General features: G+C 44.0%; 2 protein-coding genes across 5 annotated transcripts in view; both read right to left on the bottom strand.

The window, feature by feature from the left end:
- Positions 1-511: 511 nt before the first annotated feature.
- On the bottom strand, positions 512-5610 carry RPL7L1 (ribosomal protein L7 like 1). The gene is made up of 7 exons (XM_059938671.1): positions 5309-5610; positions 4595-4703; positions 3763-3926; positions 2500-2637; positions 1716-1825; positions 1365-1579; positions 512-943 (listed from the first exon to the last, which is right to left on the bottom strand). Exons 1-6 carry the CDS (start codon positions 5347-5349, stop codon positions 1371-1373), a joined length of 771 nt encoding a protein of 256 aa, XP_059794654.1. The 5' UTR covers positions 5350-5610; the 3' UTR covers positions 512-943; positions 1365-1370.
- A 5540-nt stretch (positions 5611-11150) lies between these two features.
- The window catches only part of BICRAL (BICRA like chromatin remodeling complex associated protein), a 105945-nt gene continuing 100185 nt past the window's right edge, over positions 11151-16910 (bottom strand). For all 4 annotated transcript variants that reach the window (XM_059938674.1, XM_059938672.1, XM_059938675.1 and 1 more), the window contains exon 12: positions 11151-14987. In XM_059938674.1, the coding sequence (XP_059794657.1) occupies positions 14200-14987 (788 nt within the window). In that variant the 3' untranslated portion in view covers positions 11151-14199. The remainder of the gene's footprint in view (positions 14988-16910) is intronic.

Here is a 16910-nt window from a genome sequence, read left to right on the forward strand (position 1 = left end):
GCTCCTCCTGGGTTATAATCCTCAAATTTGGCTCGAATAAAATTTTCCATTTCTTTTTTAGATCAACTGATTAAAGGCACAGGGGCTCAGCAATCTACCACCATGTTAATAGGAAACACCCAGTGGCTTGAAGGGAAAAAAAGCCACCTTGGTAAGCCTTGGTCTTCCACAGGGCACAGAACCAGAGGACACTAGCAAGGTCAGAGCCTGTGTGACCTATCCTGGTAGTGCAGGACTTCTTCACATAAGGTGCCTGGGTCCCTGAGAAAGATCTACAAACACCCTAAACTTCCAAGAAAAAAACTGGAGTGTATGCATGTTTTCCTGGGGAAAGGGTCCTTCCCTTCGCATAGATCCAAGAGTCGGTTAAAATCCTGAGCTAGAGAAAAGCACTAAGCCAGTTGCAAAGATGATAAGGAAGCTACCAGATACACCTAGAGCCAGCCAGTCAGAGAGCTCACTAAGCTGTCACGGAAGTTAGAACACAGACTCAACAGCAGACAACAGGGCATTGTTTTTGTGTGCTTCTTTCTAATTGTATTTATTTCAAGTTCTTTCCAAAACAAGGCCCTTGGATACCCCAGGTTCAATATGCCCCTGGGCCTGGTCCACTGCTGTCTTGTATTGGTACGTGGGTATTCGTTCGTTCACCAACATTAAATCCCAGGATAGGTGTGATAAAACAGGACTCCCTCCTCCATGGCACAAGTCCTTTGCTGGTTTCAGAGGTGGACAGCGGTCTTTGCAGAAAACACACAGGAACTTTTCTTGGAACTGAAGTGGGATGAAAAGTGCCTGCCCTGAACATCACCATCTTTTCCCTGACCCTTCCCCTCCAGTTTCTGAAGATGATACAGCAGAAAATAATCTTGCTTGAAGATACTGGGTAACAATTCCATAATACAAAAACATATGCTTCCAATGCACTGTGCTTTCAGATATGCTGAGGAAGAAGAACACAACTTCATTAATTCAAATGCAGCTTGGCACCTAAGAGTAATCACAATAAAGAGCAATTTCAAAGAATTAACATTCCTTCAACAGAAGTGACGATTTAGATCTTCAGGTCCTTTTTGAAATTAGTTTTCAATATTATTCTCTCTCCATCTCCAGCTAAATGACCACAGCAACACAGGTTTTTTGGTTAGTCAGTGTTTTCTATCCTGTAGCTCTTGGGGTACACAAAGCCCCATGCCCTAACCAGGCATTCACTGTTCCAAGTATCTCCATCCATTAGACTTGGGAATACCAGCTCCCCTACCCCGAGTTATTCTCATACCCTCGTAAATGCAAAAAGATCTTTTAAGAGGCAAGGCATAGCCCATCCAAAGTCAGCCCAAGGGCAGTTTTCAGCCCTGCCTTACCTGGGTTTAGTTCAGCTGCCGGATGAGCTGATTGATGCGTTCACCTCGATAGCCAGGTGAGCCCACTTCCTTGAGGAAGCCCACTCTATTCTTGGTAGCGTGACGGGCCACTGAGAGTTGAAAAGGGCGCAAGAACCCTGAGATCACCTGAAAATTCTTCCCCGGAAAGGCAATTTCGTGAATGAGGTCTTCCAAGCAAATGACACCAAACTTCCCTAAGAAACATAAGGTTCAGATTCCTTTATTCAACATTTTCCCAGCACACACAGTGAGGCTCTTATATGCCAGAGCTCGGCACTCTGGCAGTTTCTTGGGACCCTTTCTGCTCCGGCTCCTAAGGTGTTCACTCACCCAGGTGCTCCTCAATCACTGTGTTGTCTGTCAAAGGGATGATTTTATTCTTGACCTTGGCTTGTCCACGTTTCAAGATGAGTTCCCGAACTGACTTCAAATTTGGAAATCTACGTGTGGCAGAGTAAAATACAACCTCAGCCACCCCCTCACGGCCACGGGGCACACTGCATTACACTGGCCACGCAGTCCAGCAGCCTGGCTAAGGATTCTCCCAACCCCCCTCCCCAAAGCGTCCTGCAACATGCTGCAGCTGGGATGCTCGGAAATTCACCTGAAGGAGGTGAAAAACCCAAGTGGCCCTATGTAATTAGAAATTAAAATTTATGCATACAAACGCTCACCAAATAAAAATATTTATTTTCCAGGCAAAAATACGTCCTGGCTTATAGTCTAGGACTTTGGCCTTAAGTGACCCTATTCAAGAGTTTGAAATGAAATCCAAGCCTTTTTCGGGTTTTACTGTTTGAAGGAATACTACCTAGCTCTGCTTCAAGATTCCAAGAATTAATCTGTCCTCTACTCGTCTTACTCAGCCTTAGCCTACAACTGACCAAGCCCTGCCACAGCCCTGTTCAGACCATTATCAGCTGCTCTGAGAACCCCTGCTCTACCCGCCCCATGTTCTGAGAATCTTAAGGCTGGCAGTTGATTCCTGATGACTGTGGTTGCAGCAAAATGTCCCCTGGACACGGCAACATGAGCACTGGAGGACAGTACCCTGTGCCTCCTAATGTTCTCAACCTTCTCAAACATGTGAATTCACACAAAAATCCGTACTCACCCCCAGGTCACATAAGGTTCCACTATACGAAGCGTTTTTATGGTTTGAGGAGTTACTTGCATAAAGACACCACTGAAAATCTTTTTCAGGCGAAGTCTTGCAATGGTCCTCTGCACCAGTAAACTCACCCCATTAATCCTGAAATGAACACCAGAGGAAGTCAGGCTCTGTCCAGCAAGCACCCATGAAATGTCTGCCACTACTGGGCACCCAGAGGGTAGGACACAGACTGTGACTTACAAAGTGCAATTGAGTGGGAAGCAGCTATGTAAACAGATCATTTCCATGCTATGTGGAGCAATGCCTGAGGTGCTAAGGGAACAGAAACGGTCCCTGAATTTGTGTGTGGGGGGTTGAACACATCAAGCTAAGGAAGCCGGGCTTGCTTCTGTGAGCATTAAAAGCTATGGAAGATTTTAAGGACTTCCCTGGTGGTCCAGTGGTTAGGACTCCGAGCTCTCACTGCTGTGGGTCTGGGTTCAGTCCTGGTCGGGGAACTAAGATCCTACAAATCACGCAGCAGGGCCAAAAAAAAAAAAAACCATAAAAAACCAAACTACGGAAGATTTTAAATAAAGGAGACATGATCAGATTTGTTTGACAATCACTGAGGGAGCATATAAAACAGAGAGTAGAGCATGACACCAGAGTCCGGTAAACCCAGCTAAAAAGCTGATGTGATAGTCCAGGAAAGAGATTACGGCAGTGGTAGGAGGCTCATACATATTTAAAACCCACAGGTTACTGATTTGGGTGCCTAGGTAGGGAAACAGAGGCAGAGCTTTATGTGCTGATAGGAATAGGTAAGGTATCACTAAACGTGGAAAAAGCTTTCTGTACTCTCCCCAGCACTGAATATGCTCCATCCACTCGACCCTGGTTCAGTTCCTAAAAGATGCCTTGATCCCCCACTTCAGGACTTTTTCCATCTGTGCCTGGAAAGCCTTCCCTCAACCCTTTCATGTTTGCAGGTCTCACCTTCAAGTTCCTGCTTCAGTGTCCCAAACCACGACACACCACACTGAGGGCCCCTTGTCCCCACATCCAGCACTTTACCCTCAAAGCAGTCAGTGTATTCTCATGTCTGTTTGCTTAAGCTCAGTCGCCCTAATCTTGAAGACAAAATCGATGTTTTGCTCACCCCTGAATTCCTAGCACAACTTGCATTAATGGCTTAAGGCCTACTATCTCATCTCCCTAAAAAGGGCCTAAAGCTGAACCAATAGTTTGCCCCAGCCTCATGAAATCCAGCAAGTTCCCTACCTTTCGATGCGTAAAACAAAGGCCAAGGAATGTTTATCTGGCACTTCCAAGCCATGAGGTTTCACTTCTAGTCGTCTGAGTCGCACCCTGTCACGTAGTTGCCGCCAGGAATCATGTAGGAACCATTCTAGTCGCTTAAACTTGATCTCTTTTCCTTTCCTCTGCTACAGAGAAGGCAAACCATCACCATTTTATGCCTCTAGTCATCTTTACTTCCACAACAGTAATTCATTAGTCACTACTGATAAAGCTTATTTCCCCCTATGTTCTGGAAAAGGGCGCAGACAAACATCCTCTATTCTTATATAGTGGAAAAATCAAAATACCCGAGTGAAGGTGGAGTTGAGAAAACTTGGGAACTTATTGAGAAAAGTCCCTGCTAAATAAACAATAACCCAATTAATTTACATGCTGTCAGCCAATGTTTACCAACAAGTGTTTATGGAACCTAACACTGTGTCAGGCATCATAAAGCTCACACTTGTTTTGTTACCTGCCTCTGAAATACGTATTTCTCCAAAAACATTTAGCAAATAGCAAAAATCGTTTGGTATATTAAAAAAGTTTTCTTTCAGGTACACAAGCATGTTTGGTCTCTCAAGTCACTTGGTATGAACCTGGAACCCGCCATTCACATTTTCCTTAACTTTAAGCCAGTATTTTGTTCGCGGAAAGTGATACATATTTGCTAAGCAAAGACAAGAACCCTATACGTTGTATAATCCAACCGATGGGAGAAGAGACTGTCAGTACCAAATCTAGTTCAACACATGCTGGATAAAACTCATCAAATACAAATTCTAATTCCCTTCACCTGGTTCCCCACCATTACCTCCTTCCTTTGCAAAAGCGCCTGCTTTGCCTGGGTGGCTTTCAGGGCCTGATAAGCCTTCCTCTTCTTCAGGAGATTTTCTGGAACCAAAGGGATCTTTTTTCTTGGCCTGACACAGAAAATGGAGACGAACGATAGTATTAAGTAAACAAATCTTCAGTGGATTTCCAGAAGATATCCTGGGCTTCGGGAAACATTACTGTCTTCAAATTCCTAAGGACTGAGGCGCCTCTGAAATCTGTGGTTTCTGGCTCCAGTCTTCAAAATGGACCCCTCACATTCCCTCGTCTCCAAAACCTTTTAAGAAGTCATGAACCCCTTAGCCACTGGTCCTCATATACGTCAACGGAGCTTTTACATCCACAGCTTTATAGACACCATCAGCAATGAGATTCCGCCCCGTGGGGCTGGGACGGGTGCAGACCCATCTGTAGGGGTAACACTTACGCCAGGCTGGAGGAACCCACTCTCCAGCCCCGCTGCCTAAAAGTCAATCCTCTCCCCTTGAGGTAACCCGAACTCGACTGCAGCCCCCTCCGCCCGCCCAGCCAACCCCTACGGCTCCTTACTCCTCCCTCTGTAATCTGAAGTCTTTCCTCTTCTCTCCCTTCAGTCCACAATTATCCTTATTTTCCGCCACCGAGAAATAAACACTGTGGATGGCACCGGATGCTCGAGACGCCAAGCCAGAGACTCGCAGCCCCCAAGACTTACTCTTCCTCCGCCATCTTTCCAACTCTGCGGCTACTGCTCATGCGCAGCCCCACCGCGTGGGGAAGAGAGAAACTTCTCTGTTTACTCGACCATAGAGACGTCTACTCTAGCTCATGGAGGGGCGGCCCGGGCCGTTTTAGTGGCCGTGAACAGCTGAGGTTTTGCTAACCCCGATTCCCGCCAAAAGTTGCACAAAGCTTCCTTCGCACCGCTTCGAAGCTTTTTAGAGCCATGTTATCTTCAAAACACAGCCCTTTTTATTCCAGCTGTACTCTCATAATGCTGGAGACCGGGGTGTAAACAAACAACGAAACGCTTCCGACAATGCACCGACTTCCGGTGGGGGGTGGGAGCTGCTCCTCCAGTTTCCGCTCGCTGGGCTGCACGTTTTCTTGGCTGGGTGGGGACAGCTCGGGTTATGGTTTTGGCTCCCACGTGTGGGTGGAGGTGTATATGGACTACTTAGGACGGTGAAAAAAGGCAACTCTGATTCTGTCGGCCTGGCTCCGTCAGTGGGTCCCTGAGGGTTCTTTAATCCCTCTGTCCCTTAGTTTCCTTTACCCATTAAATGGACATAATGATGGATCTTGCCATAGCCTTAGGCGAGTTATATGAACTACTCCATATAAAGCGTTTAGCACAAAGTCTGGCAGTAAGCAGTTAACACTTTGTTAATTATTATTGGTGCTGAACCGAAAACTGAAATTTCAACTTACCAAATCAGGACCTTCCCTCATACAGCTCTTACCACCTGCCATATGCTTCCTTCTTTTCCGGTCTTCATAAAACAATGTGAGTCCCGTCCTGTCTTTTCTGAAACCTCTAGAGCAGCGCGTCTCAAGCATTAATGTGCATAGGCGTAACCTGAGCATCTTGTTAAAATGCACATTTTTTATTCAAGAGGGGGCGGGGGTCGATATTCTGCACTTTAAACATGCTTCAAAGTGATGGGGATGCTTCATGTCTGTGACCAGCAGGGCTCTTGAGTAGGCTCTATCCTGAATTCCTTCAGCAAGTTGTTATATTTTTAACATTTCTTCGCCATGATACTAGGAGAGCAGAGTTCATGCCTGCCTTGCTCATCACTGATCCTAAGAGTCTAGCACAGGTTTTTCAGTCTCGGCACTTGGCATTTGGGGCGAGACAATTCTTTGTAATGGAGGCTGTCCTGTGCATTGTAGGATGTCTAGCGGCATCCCAGGCTTATACCCACTGCATGCCAGTAGCATCCCCACCCCAGTGGTGACAACAAAAATGTTTCCAGACATTGCCAAATGTCTAGCACAGTATGTATATTTCTCTTAAGGTCTAAGGCAATGTCATTTTTTTTTTTTTTTTTTTTTTTTTAATGTCATTTTTTGACAGTGCTTACAGGCATATCCACAGACTTTATCCTGTATGGTTTGGCTTGTTTTCCTGATTAGACTGGCTTCTCTGGAGGCCGAGAACTTGTCACATACTTCTCTGAATCTTCTACAGCACCTCTCACAACAATGGGCACCTGCAGGGGCTTGTTAACCATCTTAAGCTCAAGGCATCGTATTGGTATGTGCTATGTAATTAGTTCAACCAGAAAGACAGTGCCTTGCGCAGAGCTCAGTAGCTGATGAATAAATGTCAAAGGTCTACATAGTCTTCAGAGTCACAGGCTATGGCGTGAGCCTCATTTTTGCTCACTCTTTCAGCACCTCACCATGTGTCTTACTTTGTGGAAAGGCAAAAACAGAAAGGTTGGCAAACTGTAAAGTGTCCATTAAATAGTAAACAAGAAACAAAAAAAGTAAACATTTTGTAACTTCCCCTGTCTACAGATAAAAGGTAGGTTCTGTGGTACTGAAGGTATTTCAGAGGCATTAACAATACAATACTCCTGGCTGAAAGACTCGGAGGCGGGAATTCAGGAAAGGCTTTCCAATGCCAGCAGATGGTGCTAGAAGAGCACTTATTCTCAGCGTGAAAGCCATCGTTCCACCAGACTGATCCAGAGAGAAGAGAGACGGAGTCCTCTTGAACCCAAACATGTTCACTAACTGAAAACATGCTTACTGACCATTGAGCATATGCCCTGGGCCCTGGGCAAGACATGAGATTTTTAACTGACATTCCTGAATGAGAATGGGGCAGGGCCATTTACAGCCTCAAGAATCTTATTCTTTTTAGCCTGTCCTCATAGGCCTCTGTTCTCTTTTTTCTTGACCATTTCAGTTGTCCATCATTAGGGAATGGTTACGCAATTTATGGAAGACTATGCAATTATACGCAGTGAGGTAGGTCTTTATGTCCCGAAATCTCGATGGGGAGTATTTTTTATTTTTTTGCCCACTGACATCCATCCCCATTTCTCTTGTGGACTGATCGCTCCCTCATTGCATACAGTCTTTGGAGGGTGGGGTATCTAATCCAAACACACTTGCCCTCCCAATACATAAACTGAAGGGATCTCTGGAAGATCTTTTCAACTCCTCCCACTTCTCCATAAGACCCTCTCTTCCAGGTTTTGAATCTTCAGCAGAGTGATGATGGAAGAAAAGGAGGAGACTTTTAAGAATTTCCACCTGCTAAGACCTCTTGGAGTTTTCTTATTCCTATCTTTCTCAAGCCTTTGTTTTTTTTTAATATTTATTTATTTATTTAGGCTGTGCTGGGTCTTAGATGCGGCACGCAGGATCTTCGTTGTGGCATGTGGGATCTTTAGTTGCAGCATGCATGCAGGATCTAGTTCCCTGACCAGGGATCAAACCCGGGTACCCTGTATTGAGAGCTTGGAGTCTTACCCACTGGACCACCAGGGAAGTCCCTCTCAAGCCTTTAAGTTCTTCAATCTTCCCTTTAATTTTTATCCTTCCTATAAAACTCCTTTATGCTGGTTAACCAAGCAGATTGGTTTCTGATGCTTAAAACCAAAGAATCCTGACTATAAAACTCCCAGATATTTGGTTACATTTGAAAACGCAAGATACAGAATAGGGTGTAAGAGAATAGTTCCCAGTTGTTTTGTTGCTTTTGTTTCTTGGCTATAGATGTACTTGTATGTAACAGTTTTGGAAGGATGTACAAGAAAGAGTTGATGGGGGTTATTTTTGGGAAATGGGAGTGGGGCCTGGAATGGGAGGAAGACTTACAGTTGTGCTTTGCCTTTGTTTATCACTTACGTATTAGTTTAAGAAAGTGCTCTCTGGGTAATTAGGTTCTTGTGATTTGCCTGTTTTAGAAACCACTTGACTATACTTTTTTTTTAAAGACTCCTTTCAGGACCAACATTTTGTGGTTCTCTGAATTGACTCCAGGATCCCTTTCCTAACGTATCCCACAATAAGTTATTTCAGTATTGTCTGCATTTTGGGATTATTTGGAATCCACGCCTTCTCGGTAAGGCAAAACCACCACACCCCACACACCCAAAAGGGAGCTCAATTTGCAATTTCCCATCTGCCCCAAACCTCTTTCTTGGATTATGACTCTTCTTGCAGTTGACTTCGTTTTGCTTCAAGTTTTCCTTGTTGCTTCCTCAGAGAGTGACATGGGTTACCAGGAGGTAGGTGGGAAAGAGCAGCCAGATGAGCCTGGAGTTAGGGAAGACAACATGGACAACAGCTTTTTATCCTGATGAAAAACGAGCAAAGGGAGCAAAAATGAGAAGGAAAAAGGAGAGAATAGGTGGAGGGCAGCAGCCTTCTGAGGGTCGAGGGTAGACACAGGAGAGCTAGGGTAGGAAGGAGACAGTGTGCAGTAGGTAAGAATAAATGCAAAATGGAAAAACCCAAACCTCTTCTGAATTATTTCGGGGATAATGGAACATTAGCTTTTCCTACCTTCCACACTTCTTCAGTAAGACTTCATTTTACACCCTAAGAAGTGGAGGGTCGGGACAAGTCTTCCTAGTTTATCGGCAAGGAAGCTGAGGCTGATAGTAACTTGCACAAAGGTGTCTGATGATGGGTTAGGTGAAGTCCTGGGACCTGTTTCCAGATTCTGCTGCCAAAGGCACCTTCTGCACCCGCCCGCCTCCCACCCCCCATTGTACTGCTTTCCTTGACCTTCACAGACACGATTTTTCCCTAAGGATCTCACCTTTGAAAGTGTTTTCAAAGGCCAGGCTCCAGCACATGCCTAAAAGGAATATAGATGAGGGACTCATACAGGCCTTTTACCTGCAGCAGTGTACATACAGGCTGTTTACATTACAGAATCCACTTTATACTGCAAATGTGCTTCTACAATTTGTGTCCGCTGAACCAGTTTTCTCCACGTAGTTAACACTATAAAATTCCTCTATCTTCATTCCTGCAAAAAGTGTCATACTTTTTTTTCTCAAACATACCTCAGGAAATTTCACTAAGAACCATGGAAATAAGCGGGGCACGAGAATATAGGTCGCAGCTCTCTACCAAGTGGCAATCTGGAAGAATTTTAGCCCCAGTTTCTTCTCTCTTGAAATGTAGTTAGTTATGTGCTTGTTTCCTCTCTAGACTGAGCTCCCTGAGAGTAGAAATCATACCTGAATGATCTGTAGACTCCTAGTGTCTAGCACAGCGCCTGTAAACTGCTCAATAGTTTAGTGCTTAATGCCAGACACCCAGGAATCCTCCGTCTCAGAGCACGAAGGCTGAAGCAGAGCCAGAGCCCAGATCCAGGGCTCAGCCCCCCTGAGGACAGCAGAGTTCGAGTCCTGCCTGAGCAATGCTGTTTCAGTGCCCCCAGACACTGGAGTTTTTCTTTTCCCATTCCTTTCCCCCCAGTAAAACCCTGGCTACTCTCTCCACACCAGGCAGTGCTAGGGCCCCTCTCCTGGGACATGGCCTCCTGTACACAGGCCTGAGGGCTTTAACCATCCTAGGAGAAGGTGCCTGGTCTTTCCTCTGGGCGTGCCTCTGCGGAACACACAGACTCCAATCCTAATCAAGCAGCCAGAGATGATCCTTCTAACTCTTTATTCATGGGGCACACCCATCGCAAATGGCCTGAAGAGGGGCAAGAGCGTCATGTTGGACACACTTGTCCTTAGCAAGGAGAGAAGCTTGACAGCAGGACACCACTGTAAAAGACATTAAGGGATCCATCCACTGATGTAATTATTCTAGCCATAATTATTCTAACTTCTGTTAGTTATATGAGGACAACTTCCACTTTATATATCGATTACTGAAGAATCCTGATATCCTGACTGCTACTACCTAGTGGTGGTGGTGGAGAGCAATTAAACCGTAAAGTAGGGGAGTCTAAGTATAAATTCTAGGCCCCAAAGGAAAATTTAAGGAGTCTTATACCCTTACCCCAGGAAGTTTCCCCTCTGTTAGTTTCCCTAACAATTTGGGTTGAGTCACACTTGTGAGGGCAGGAACTCAAAAGGGCTTAGTGGGGCTGATTTTACAGATAAGGTTACAATTTGGTCAAACGTGTGAATCCAAAGAGAAACATGTTAATTCTGGAACAAGTTTAATGTAAAATAGTTTTTTTTTTCATTTTTTACCTATCCCTTAGCCTTCTCCTTCCTGCAGAAACAAAAGAAATGTAACGATTAAAGAAAACTTCCTGCAGATTGAGGCATATTTATCTAACTTTTAAATGACCTCATTTTTCCTTCCTTAGTTAAGGGCCCATGTGAAGGGAGCAGGGAGGGAGGCCAGAGATGTTCACGACTAAACTTTCTCCTTGACCAATTTTGTTTAATTTGTAACTGTTTAGAAAGGCTGATCAATTAAAATCCTACCCCCTCACTGGCAGGGGTATTCTTTGGTAATGGTATTTAATAACAGAACTCCCACTGGACATTTACTTACCCTTTTCTTCTGGGAAAAGCAGTCATTCCTCTTTGCAAAATCAAGACAATCACAGTTGCACATTTTCCCAAATCTTTGGCTGTATTGCAATGGTTGTTTCATTTTGTAATCTCCAACTAAACATTTCCTAACCATGGATTAACAATATAGTTACTGACTGGTTTCTTTTAACAGTATTTATCCAACATAACAAAATAAACTGCAATTTGTTATACTTTTTTTTACAAAACATTTTATAAATATTTTTACAAAATGTATACAAAGCAATTTCAAGTGAGACATACTATACAAATGAAGGTATTTAAGCAAATAAAGCCCACACCACACTGACAGTGAGTGACGCGTCCTCTTTAAGTCAAGTCAGTCTGTAAGGCCTCCCTAATCTAACAAAGTCTGCTAAATTCTTCAGCGCTAAAATAGTTCTTTTTCGTAATTGCCAGTTTAAAATTTGCTTTATCTTTAGGCAGTACTTACGGACACAGAAAATCAAATGCTTAATAACAAATTCACACTTTTCCACAACAACAACAGAAAAAAAAAAAAAAAAGAAAGAAAATGATTTTTGTTACTGAGTATGAGTAGCTCTAAAACTTAACTTTGACTAATGAATCTGAACAACTGAATGTTGGCCATCCGAGGCTGAGCTCTCACCCTCCACCAGAGGGGCCTCGACATGCGAGTTATGACCTAATCACAGGAGTAAAATACATTTCGTAATCGTCATTTGTCATTATCTAGAATCTTTCCTCCATGAAAAGTAAACTTACATACAAGGACACAAAAATTTACAAGTTTAATTTTGGTAAATTAGGCTCTCCAGTTTTCTAGACAAGTGTCAAGGCTTAAAAAACCCTTTAAGATGGTATAGCGAAAAGTTGGGACTGGGGTAGCAGGGCAGGGTAGGGAAGAAAGAGAGGTGACAAATGTACATGGAGCTTATCTTGTCTCTTAAGAATTCCACTGATTCAGTAATTAATGTAACTCGTTAGTAGCCTCCGTGAAGGCTTCTAGGTATAAATTTCCACAATGAGAAGAATTTGATCAGGAGGGACCATCTTTAAGTCTTGCTAGGAATTAGGGGAGCATGAGCCCTAAGAGAAGAGCCTATGAAATCATGGGGTTCAGGGCAGGGTGTTACCCCAGGGCTACCCAAACAGAAAGTTCCAACTGGCAATACCAACTTATCTTTCTAATATGTTACAATACAGGAAGAAGGGGAAATCTGCAACTTGGACATTGGCACAAATAAGGAAAACATGGTAACCGTAAAATGGCCCAGATTTTCCAATTTGTATTGGCTCAGGGGTGGGAGTGGGGAGAAGGTATTTTGTTTTTGTGAAGACTGGCTGTCTCACAGGGTTTCTTTGTTTGGGGGGACTAAGGGGCAGGGAGAGTCTAGGTCTTCTGTTACTGTGTTTTCTAGTAATCAGAAGCCTTCCTTTCCATTGCAGGCCAACCTGGAAGAGAAATGCCCAACATGATGACAGTGGGGTCATCCCCATTCTGGGGATGGCCAGAAGTGGATCTTGGCAACATGTTAGAGTGAAGACCAGTGGGTGCGCCTCTAAAGCCAGAGAGATGGACAGAATAAATGAGAGCCCGTGCACATAACAGGGAGGGTGAGTGTGTACACACTGTCACCAAAATGACCTCTGGATCTGAACAGCCCAGACACACGCATGCACACATGTATGTAAGAGGGTACATACAAAATACCATATGTAGCTTTCCCAATGCTAGGAGATACTGATGGTTACAATGACATTGAGAATGAAAGTGCCAACAGAAACAGGATGACCTGGGGCAGGTATACAAGAAAGGAAACTGGGGAAAGCGCCCTGAAAAGAAATATAAATAAATAAAGCAATAAGTCACGTTCACGAACATGAACATGGGCCAAACACAAACTATGGCAGGGAATGTCCTTTGGCTCTCAAGTGGGAATCCCGGGTCTCAGATCTTTCCTCTCAGTGGTGGGCTGGCTGGTTACCTTTGGTTTGTCTGTGTTTTGGTAATGATTGCTGCCAGGGGTGACTACTGTTCTCAGACAACAAGAAGCAGAAACAAGGCCAAAGTCCCCTTAACGTTTAAACTGAAAAATTACAACATAGTTTTCAAATGAAAATACTTTTGATGCTTGCCTATTTGTTGTGGGAGGGGTGCAAAGAGAGGTTAAATGGAACAAAACCCAGCAACCAACAAAAACATACATCGTATGCTGCCTAGATCCAATTATAGAATGCAAAATGCTTGTTTTTTCTCAATAGTTAATATATATATGCTTTTACATATATACATATTATATTCCTCATGGCTCTATCCCGGCCTCCCCTGTACACTGTGCCACTTAACTGGTTTCCATTTTCTTTTATTTCGCCTGGTGAGATTATCTCAAGTCGTGCTGTCGCAACTCAAAACAAAGTATTCCCTAGATGAAACTCAACGCGGATATGCTGAAGAGGTGAGGTTTTGCTCCGGGAGCATCAGAAAAGCACTTGAACGATGAACAGGAAGCCCTGCTTGTGCGCTACAGGTGCTCACGCCAGGGCCGTGGGTCCTGGCAGAGCAGCCAGGACTAACTGCTCAGAGACGGCCAAGGGGAGAGCCATGTGGTCTCCCGGCCCATGACACCCCAAGACCCCCCCAAAGCCAAAATTTGGAGATGCAGTGGGATATTCTTTAAAAAGTATCTTCTATCAGTCCTGTTTGATTTTCTTTAATAAGTCTGTTCTTTTCAAATGACTTATGATTGTCAGAATTTTACCCAGGGCCTAGTGTACTGTGATCTCATTGAGTTACAGTGTTTAAAAAAAATAAAACAAATAAACAAAAACAAACAAAAGAATGACTATAAGCACTTTCAAAACACTTGAAATGTGTAGGGCCTAACAGACTGCTTTCTAACAAGGATCAGTTTTACTAAAGGATCTCCCTGTAACCACGACGAGTATTGCTCTTAAACAAAGAATGGGATTGAGATTAGAAAGAATAAACTGTGATGAAAGATCAAGCAGGCTGGAGACAGGAGACCATTTCCATTGCTTTTGCCAGGAAAGAATGTAACTTGTCCGGGGCGGGGTCTCGGGGGCAGGTGGGGGAGGACTGCGGCTATTAACACTCTAGGATACTATTTACAGCTGCTTCTAAAATGGAGTCAGTTTCTACAATGCCTTCACTGTGGTCCGGGATGAACTTTTCCAGGCAGTTTTCCTGCGAAGCCATTGGAGAAAAGTTGGGGAAATCTAACTCAACAGAGCCGCTAACCGTGGGGTCACTCTGGGGCTGCCGCCCCGCCTTTTTGAGTTCCAAGATGTTCTTAAATGTTGTTTCTAAACTCTTAGTGAGCTGGAGATCAGGCTGGGGCTCGGCTGACCCTTTCATGATGTCTGTGTGTAAAACTTCATTCTTTGGAGAATTCCGCAGAGTCTTGTCCTGGAAGGAGCTATTACACGTCATCTCCAGGTGCGAATCTACTAGGAGGCTTGAGAGTTTGCTCTCAGGACCGTGATCTGGTCTGGACGAGTTTTTCCGATGCCCTTCAGGGCCGGGAGAGCACTCACTGCCTTTCACGGAGTCTTTCCGGCTGGTCTTCTCTTCAGACGCACTCCGGTACTGAACTGAGCCCATTTTGTCAAATTTCAGTGCTCTGCCGAGGCATTCGGTTTTTTTAGCAATGTTTCCTTCTGCGGAGACCACGATGTGATTAGGCACTAGATGAAATTGGTCATGATTCGTTGGTTCTGCCATGCCTGGTTTGGCTCTGTCTCTGCTCTGGGCCTTGGCCGTCAGATGCACAGAACTGGTTGTTTTACTGCCATGCTGGTCACTCCTGCCAAACTGTGTCTCATGAGCAGCTTTATCAAGTTTGAAGGAACAACAGAAATCAGCCTGAAAGCCCTCTGGAAATGGGAACAAAAAGAACATTAATGAAAGAATGAGACAGGACTAGACAGTAGCCCCTCAGTGGGTCAGGTGCAAACCCACCCCACCCTACCCCACCACACCGAGTCAGCTGTTCATGTCCAGGAATGTGCAGAAGCACAGTACTTGGGGGGCGTCCTTTAAAAGGAACTGAGGCTGCGGGGCTGCAGCTTCCAGAGGAGCTTAAACCTCTTTGAAAAAGGAGTTGCTGGATGACAGATGGGAAAACCCAATGGGCAAAAAGCTCCACTTTGTCTTGGTCTCTTACTGTAGTTTATGATCAGTTTTGTATTAATGACTGCTTTGAAACAGTCTGAAAACAGAAATCAGATGTTAGTATCAGCCTCGTTTCTTCCTTGGAGCAGAAGGCCCTGAACAGAGGCTCTGGCAGGGGGCTGGGGAGGACACAACCACTTGTCTGTGGGTGATGGCACTTCAGTCCCTCTAAACACGTGGCAGGGGACCTGGCATAACTAGTGGCACTTTGCCAGGAACACAAAACGAACGGTCAACATGCACCTTAAATGGTATCTGCTTGGAAGGACAGTGGGGTATGGAGGAACCGGGTCTGAGGGTGAGTGCTGACCTGTGCCAGGCTTCAAGAGCCAAGGATGGCGAGAGAAATGTTAGTGAGGATTTAAGGGGTTGAGGGTATGGAGGGAGGGAAGCACGTTGCTGTTATGCAAGGGCAAAGAAAGTGTTCACTCTGGAAGTAATGAAAGTGAAATAGAGCTTTGATGATACTTATAAAGCCACAAGCATGAATTTGTTCACTAAATCCCAAAATATGAGATCTAGGGGATACAGCCTTGAAATCAAAAAAGGTGATTCCACCCAACAAACACTGTGCAGGTACAATACAGAGGAGAACAGAGCATGCCCCTGCCCACATGACACCAGGCCTGAGGGGCTGTGACAAAAGAGGAGGGTTTATCCCCAAAGCCCAATTCACCAAATGGCAATAGGGGATTTCAGGTTCTAAGAAAAAGGGGCAGAAATATATCTCACATTATTCTCTTTTTTTTTGAAAGATCTGAGGATTCTCCTAGGTATACAGCAATTCTTTAGGACTCTCCCTTTACACTGAGTATAAGGATCATGTATTCTCTTTGAAAATTTCTTACGCCACATCAAACACAAGGCTGAACCTTAATATTTAGGTATCAGAAAAGATGTTAGAAAGATAGAAGTAAAGCCAGAGGAAAATAATATTCCAATAGGAGGGGAATGGATTAGCCAAATTATCAAATTAGCATGTTAAAAATTTATTAAATATTATTTTGAAGACTATAGCAACAGGATAAAAACTTCAGATGTGTTAAATGGAAGAAAATTAGAATAACAAAATCATATCTAGCACATGACATATGATTATAATTATATTTTAAGTGATGTATGCAAATGGGAACCATAACTGGAAGAAAACTTGGAGAAATAAAAACATTCCTTTTCTAGGATGGTAAAAGTATGGGTAAAAATTGATATTCCACAAATTATTATGTTATTCGACTTTAAAAATTTTAGACCCCAGAAAGAAGTATAGATAATTCATTTTTAAAAGGCAGAATGTGGGTCGAGTCTAGCACAGATGCAAATGGCAGGAAGCTGATGGGGTGCGGGAAGAGTACCAACAAGGAGCACTACAATCTACTAGAGCCTGTGGGCAGGGACCATGTTTCACTGATTCCCCCCCAACAATGCACTGCACATAGTAAGAAAACTCAATCATTTGCTGAGGTTTAGTTGCTTCTGGGAAGGCTTCTGACTTACTTTAGTTCTCAAAAACTAGGGAAAGATTGAGAAGTTTGAGTTTACAAGGGGGAAGAAGAATCACTTAACTGAATGTAAAATTCCAGTTTGGATTTTGCAGAACAACCTTTTCAGAGTATTCATATCCTGCT

The sequence above is a fragment of the Balaenoptera ricei genome, chromosome 11, assembly GCF_028023285.1.
Source record: "Balaenoptera ricei isolate mBalRic1 chromosome 11, mBalRic1.hap2, whole genome shotgun sequence".
Lineage (NCBI taxonomy): Eukaryota > Metazoa > Chordata > Mammalia > Artiodactyla > Balaenopteridae > Balaenoptera > Balaenoptera ricei.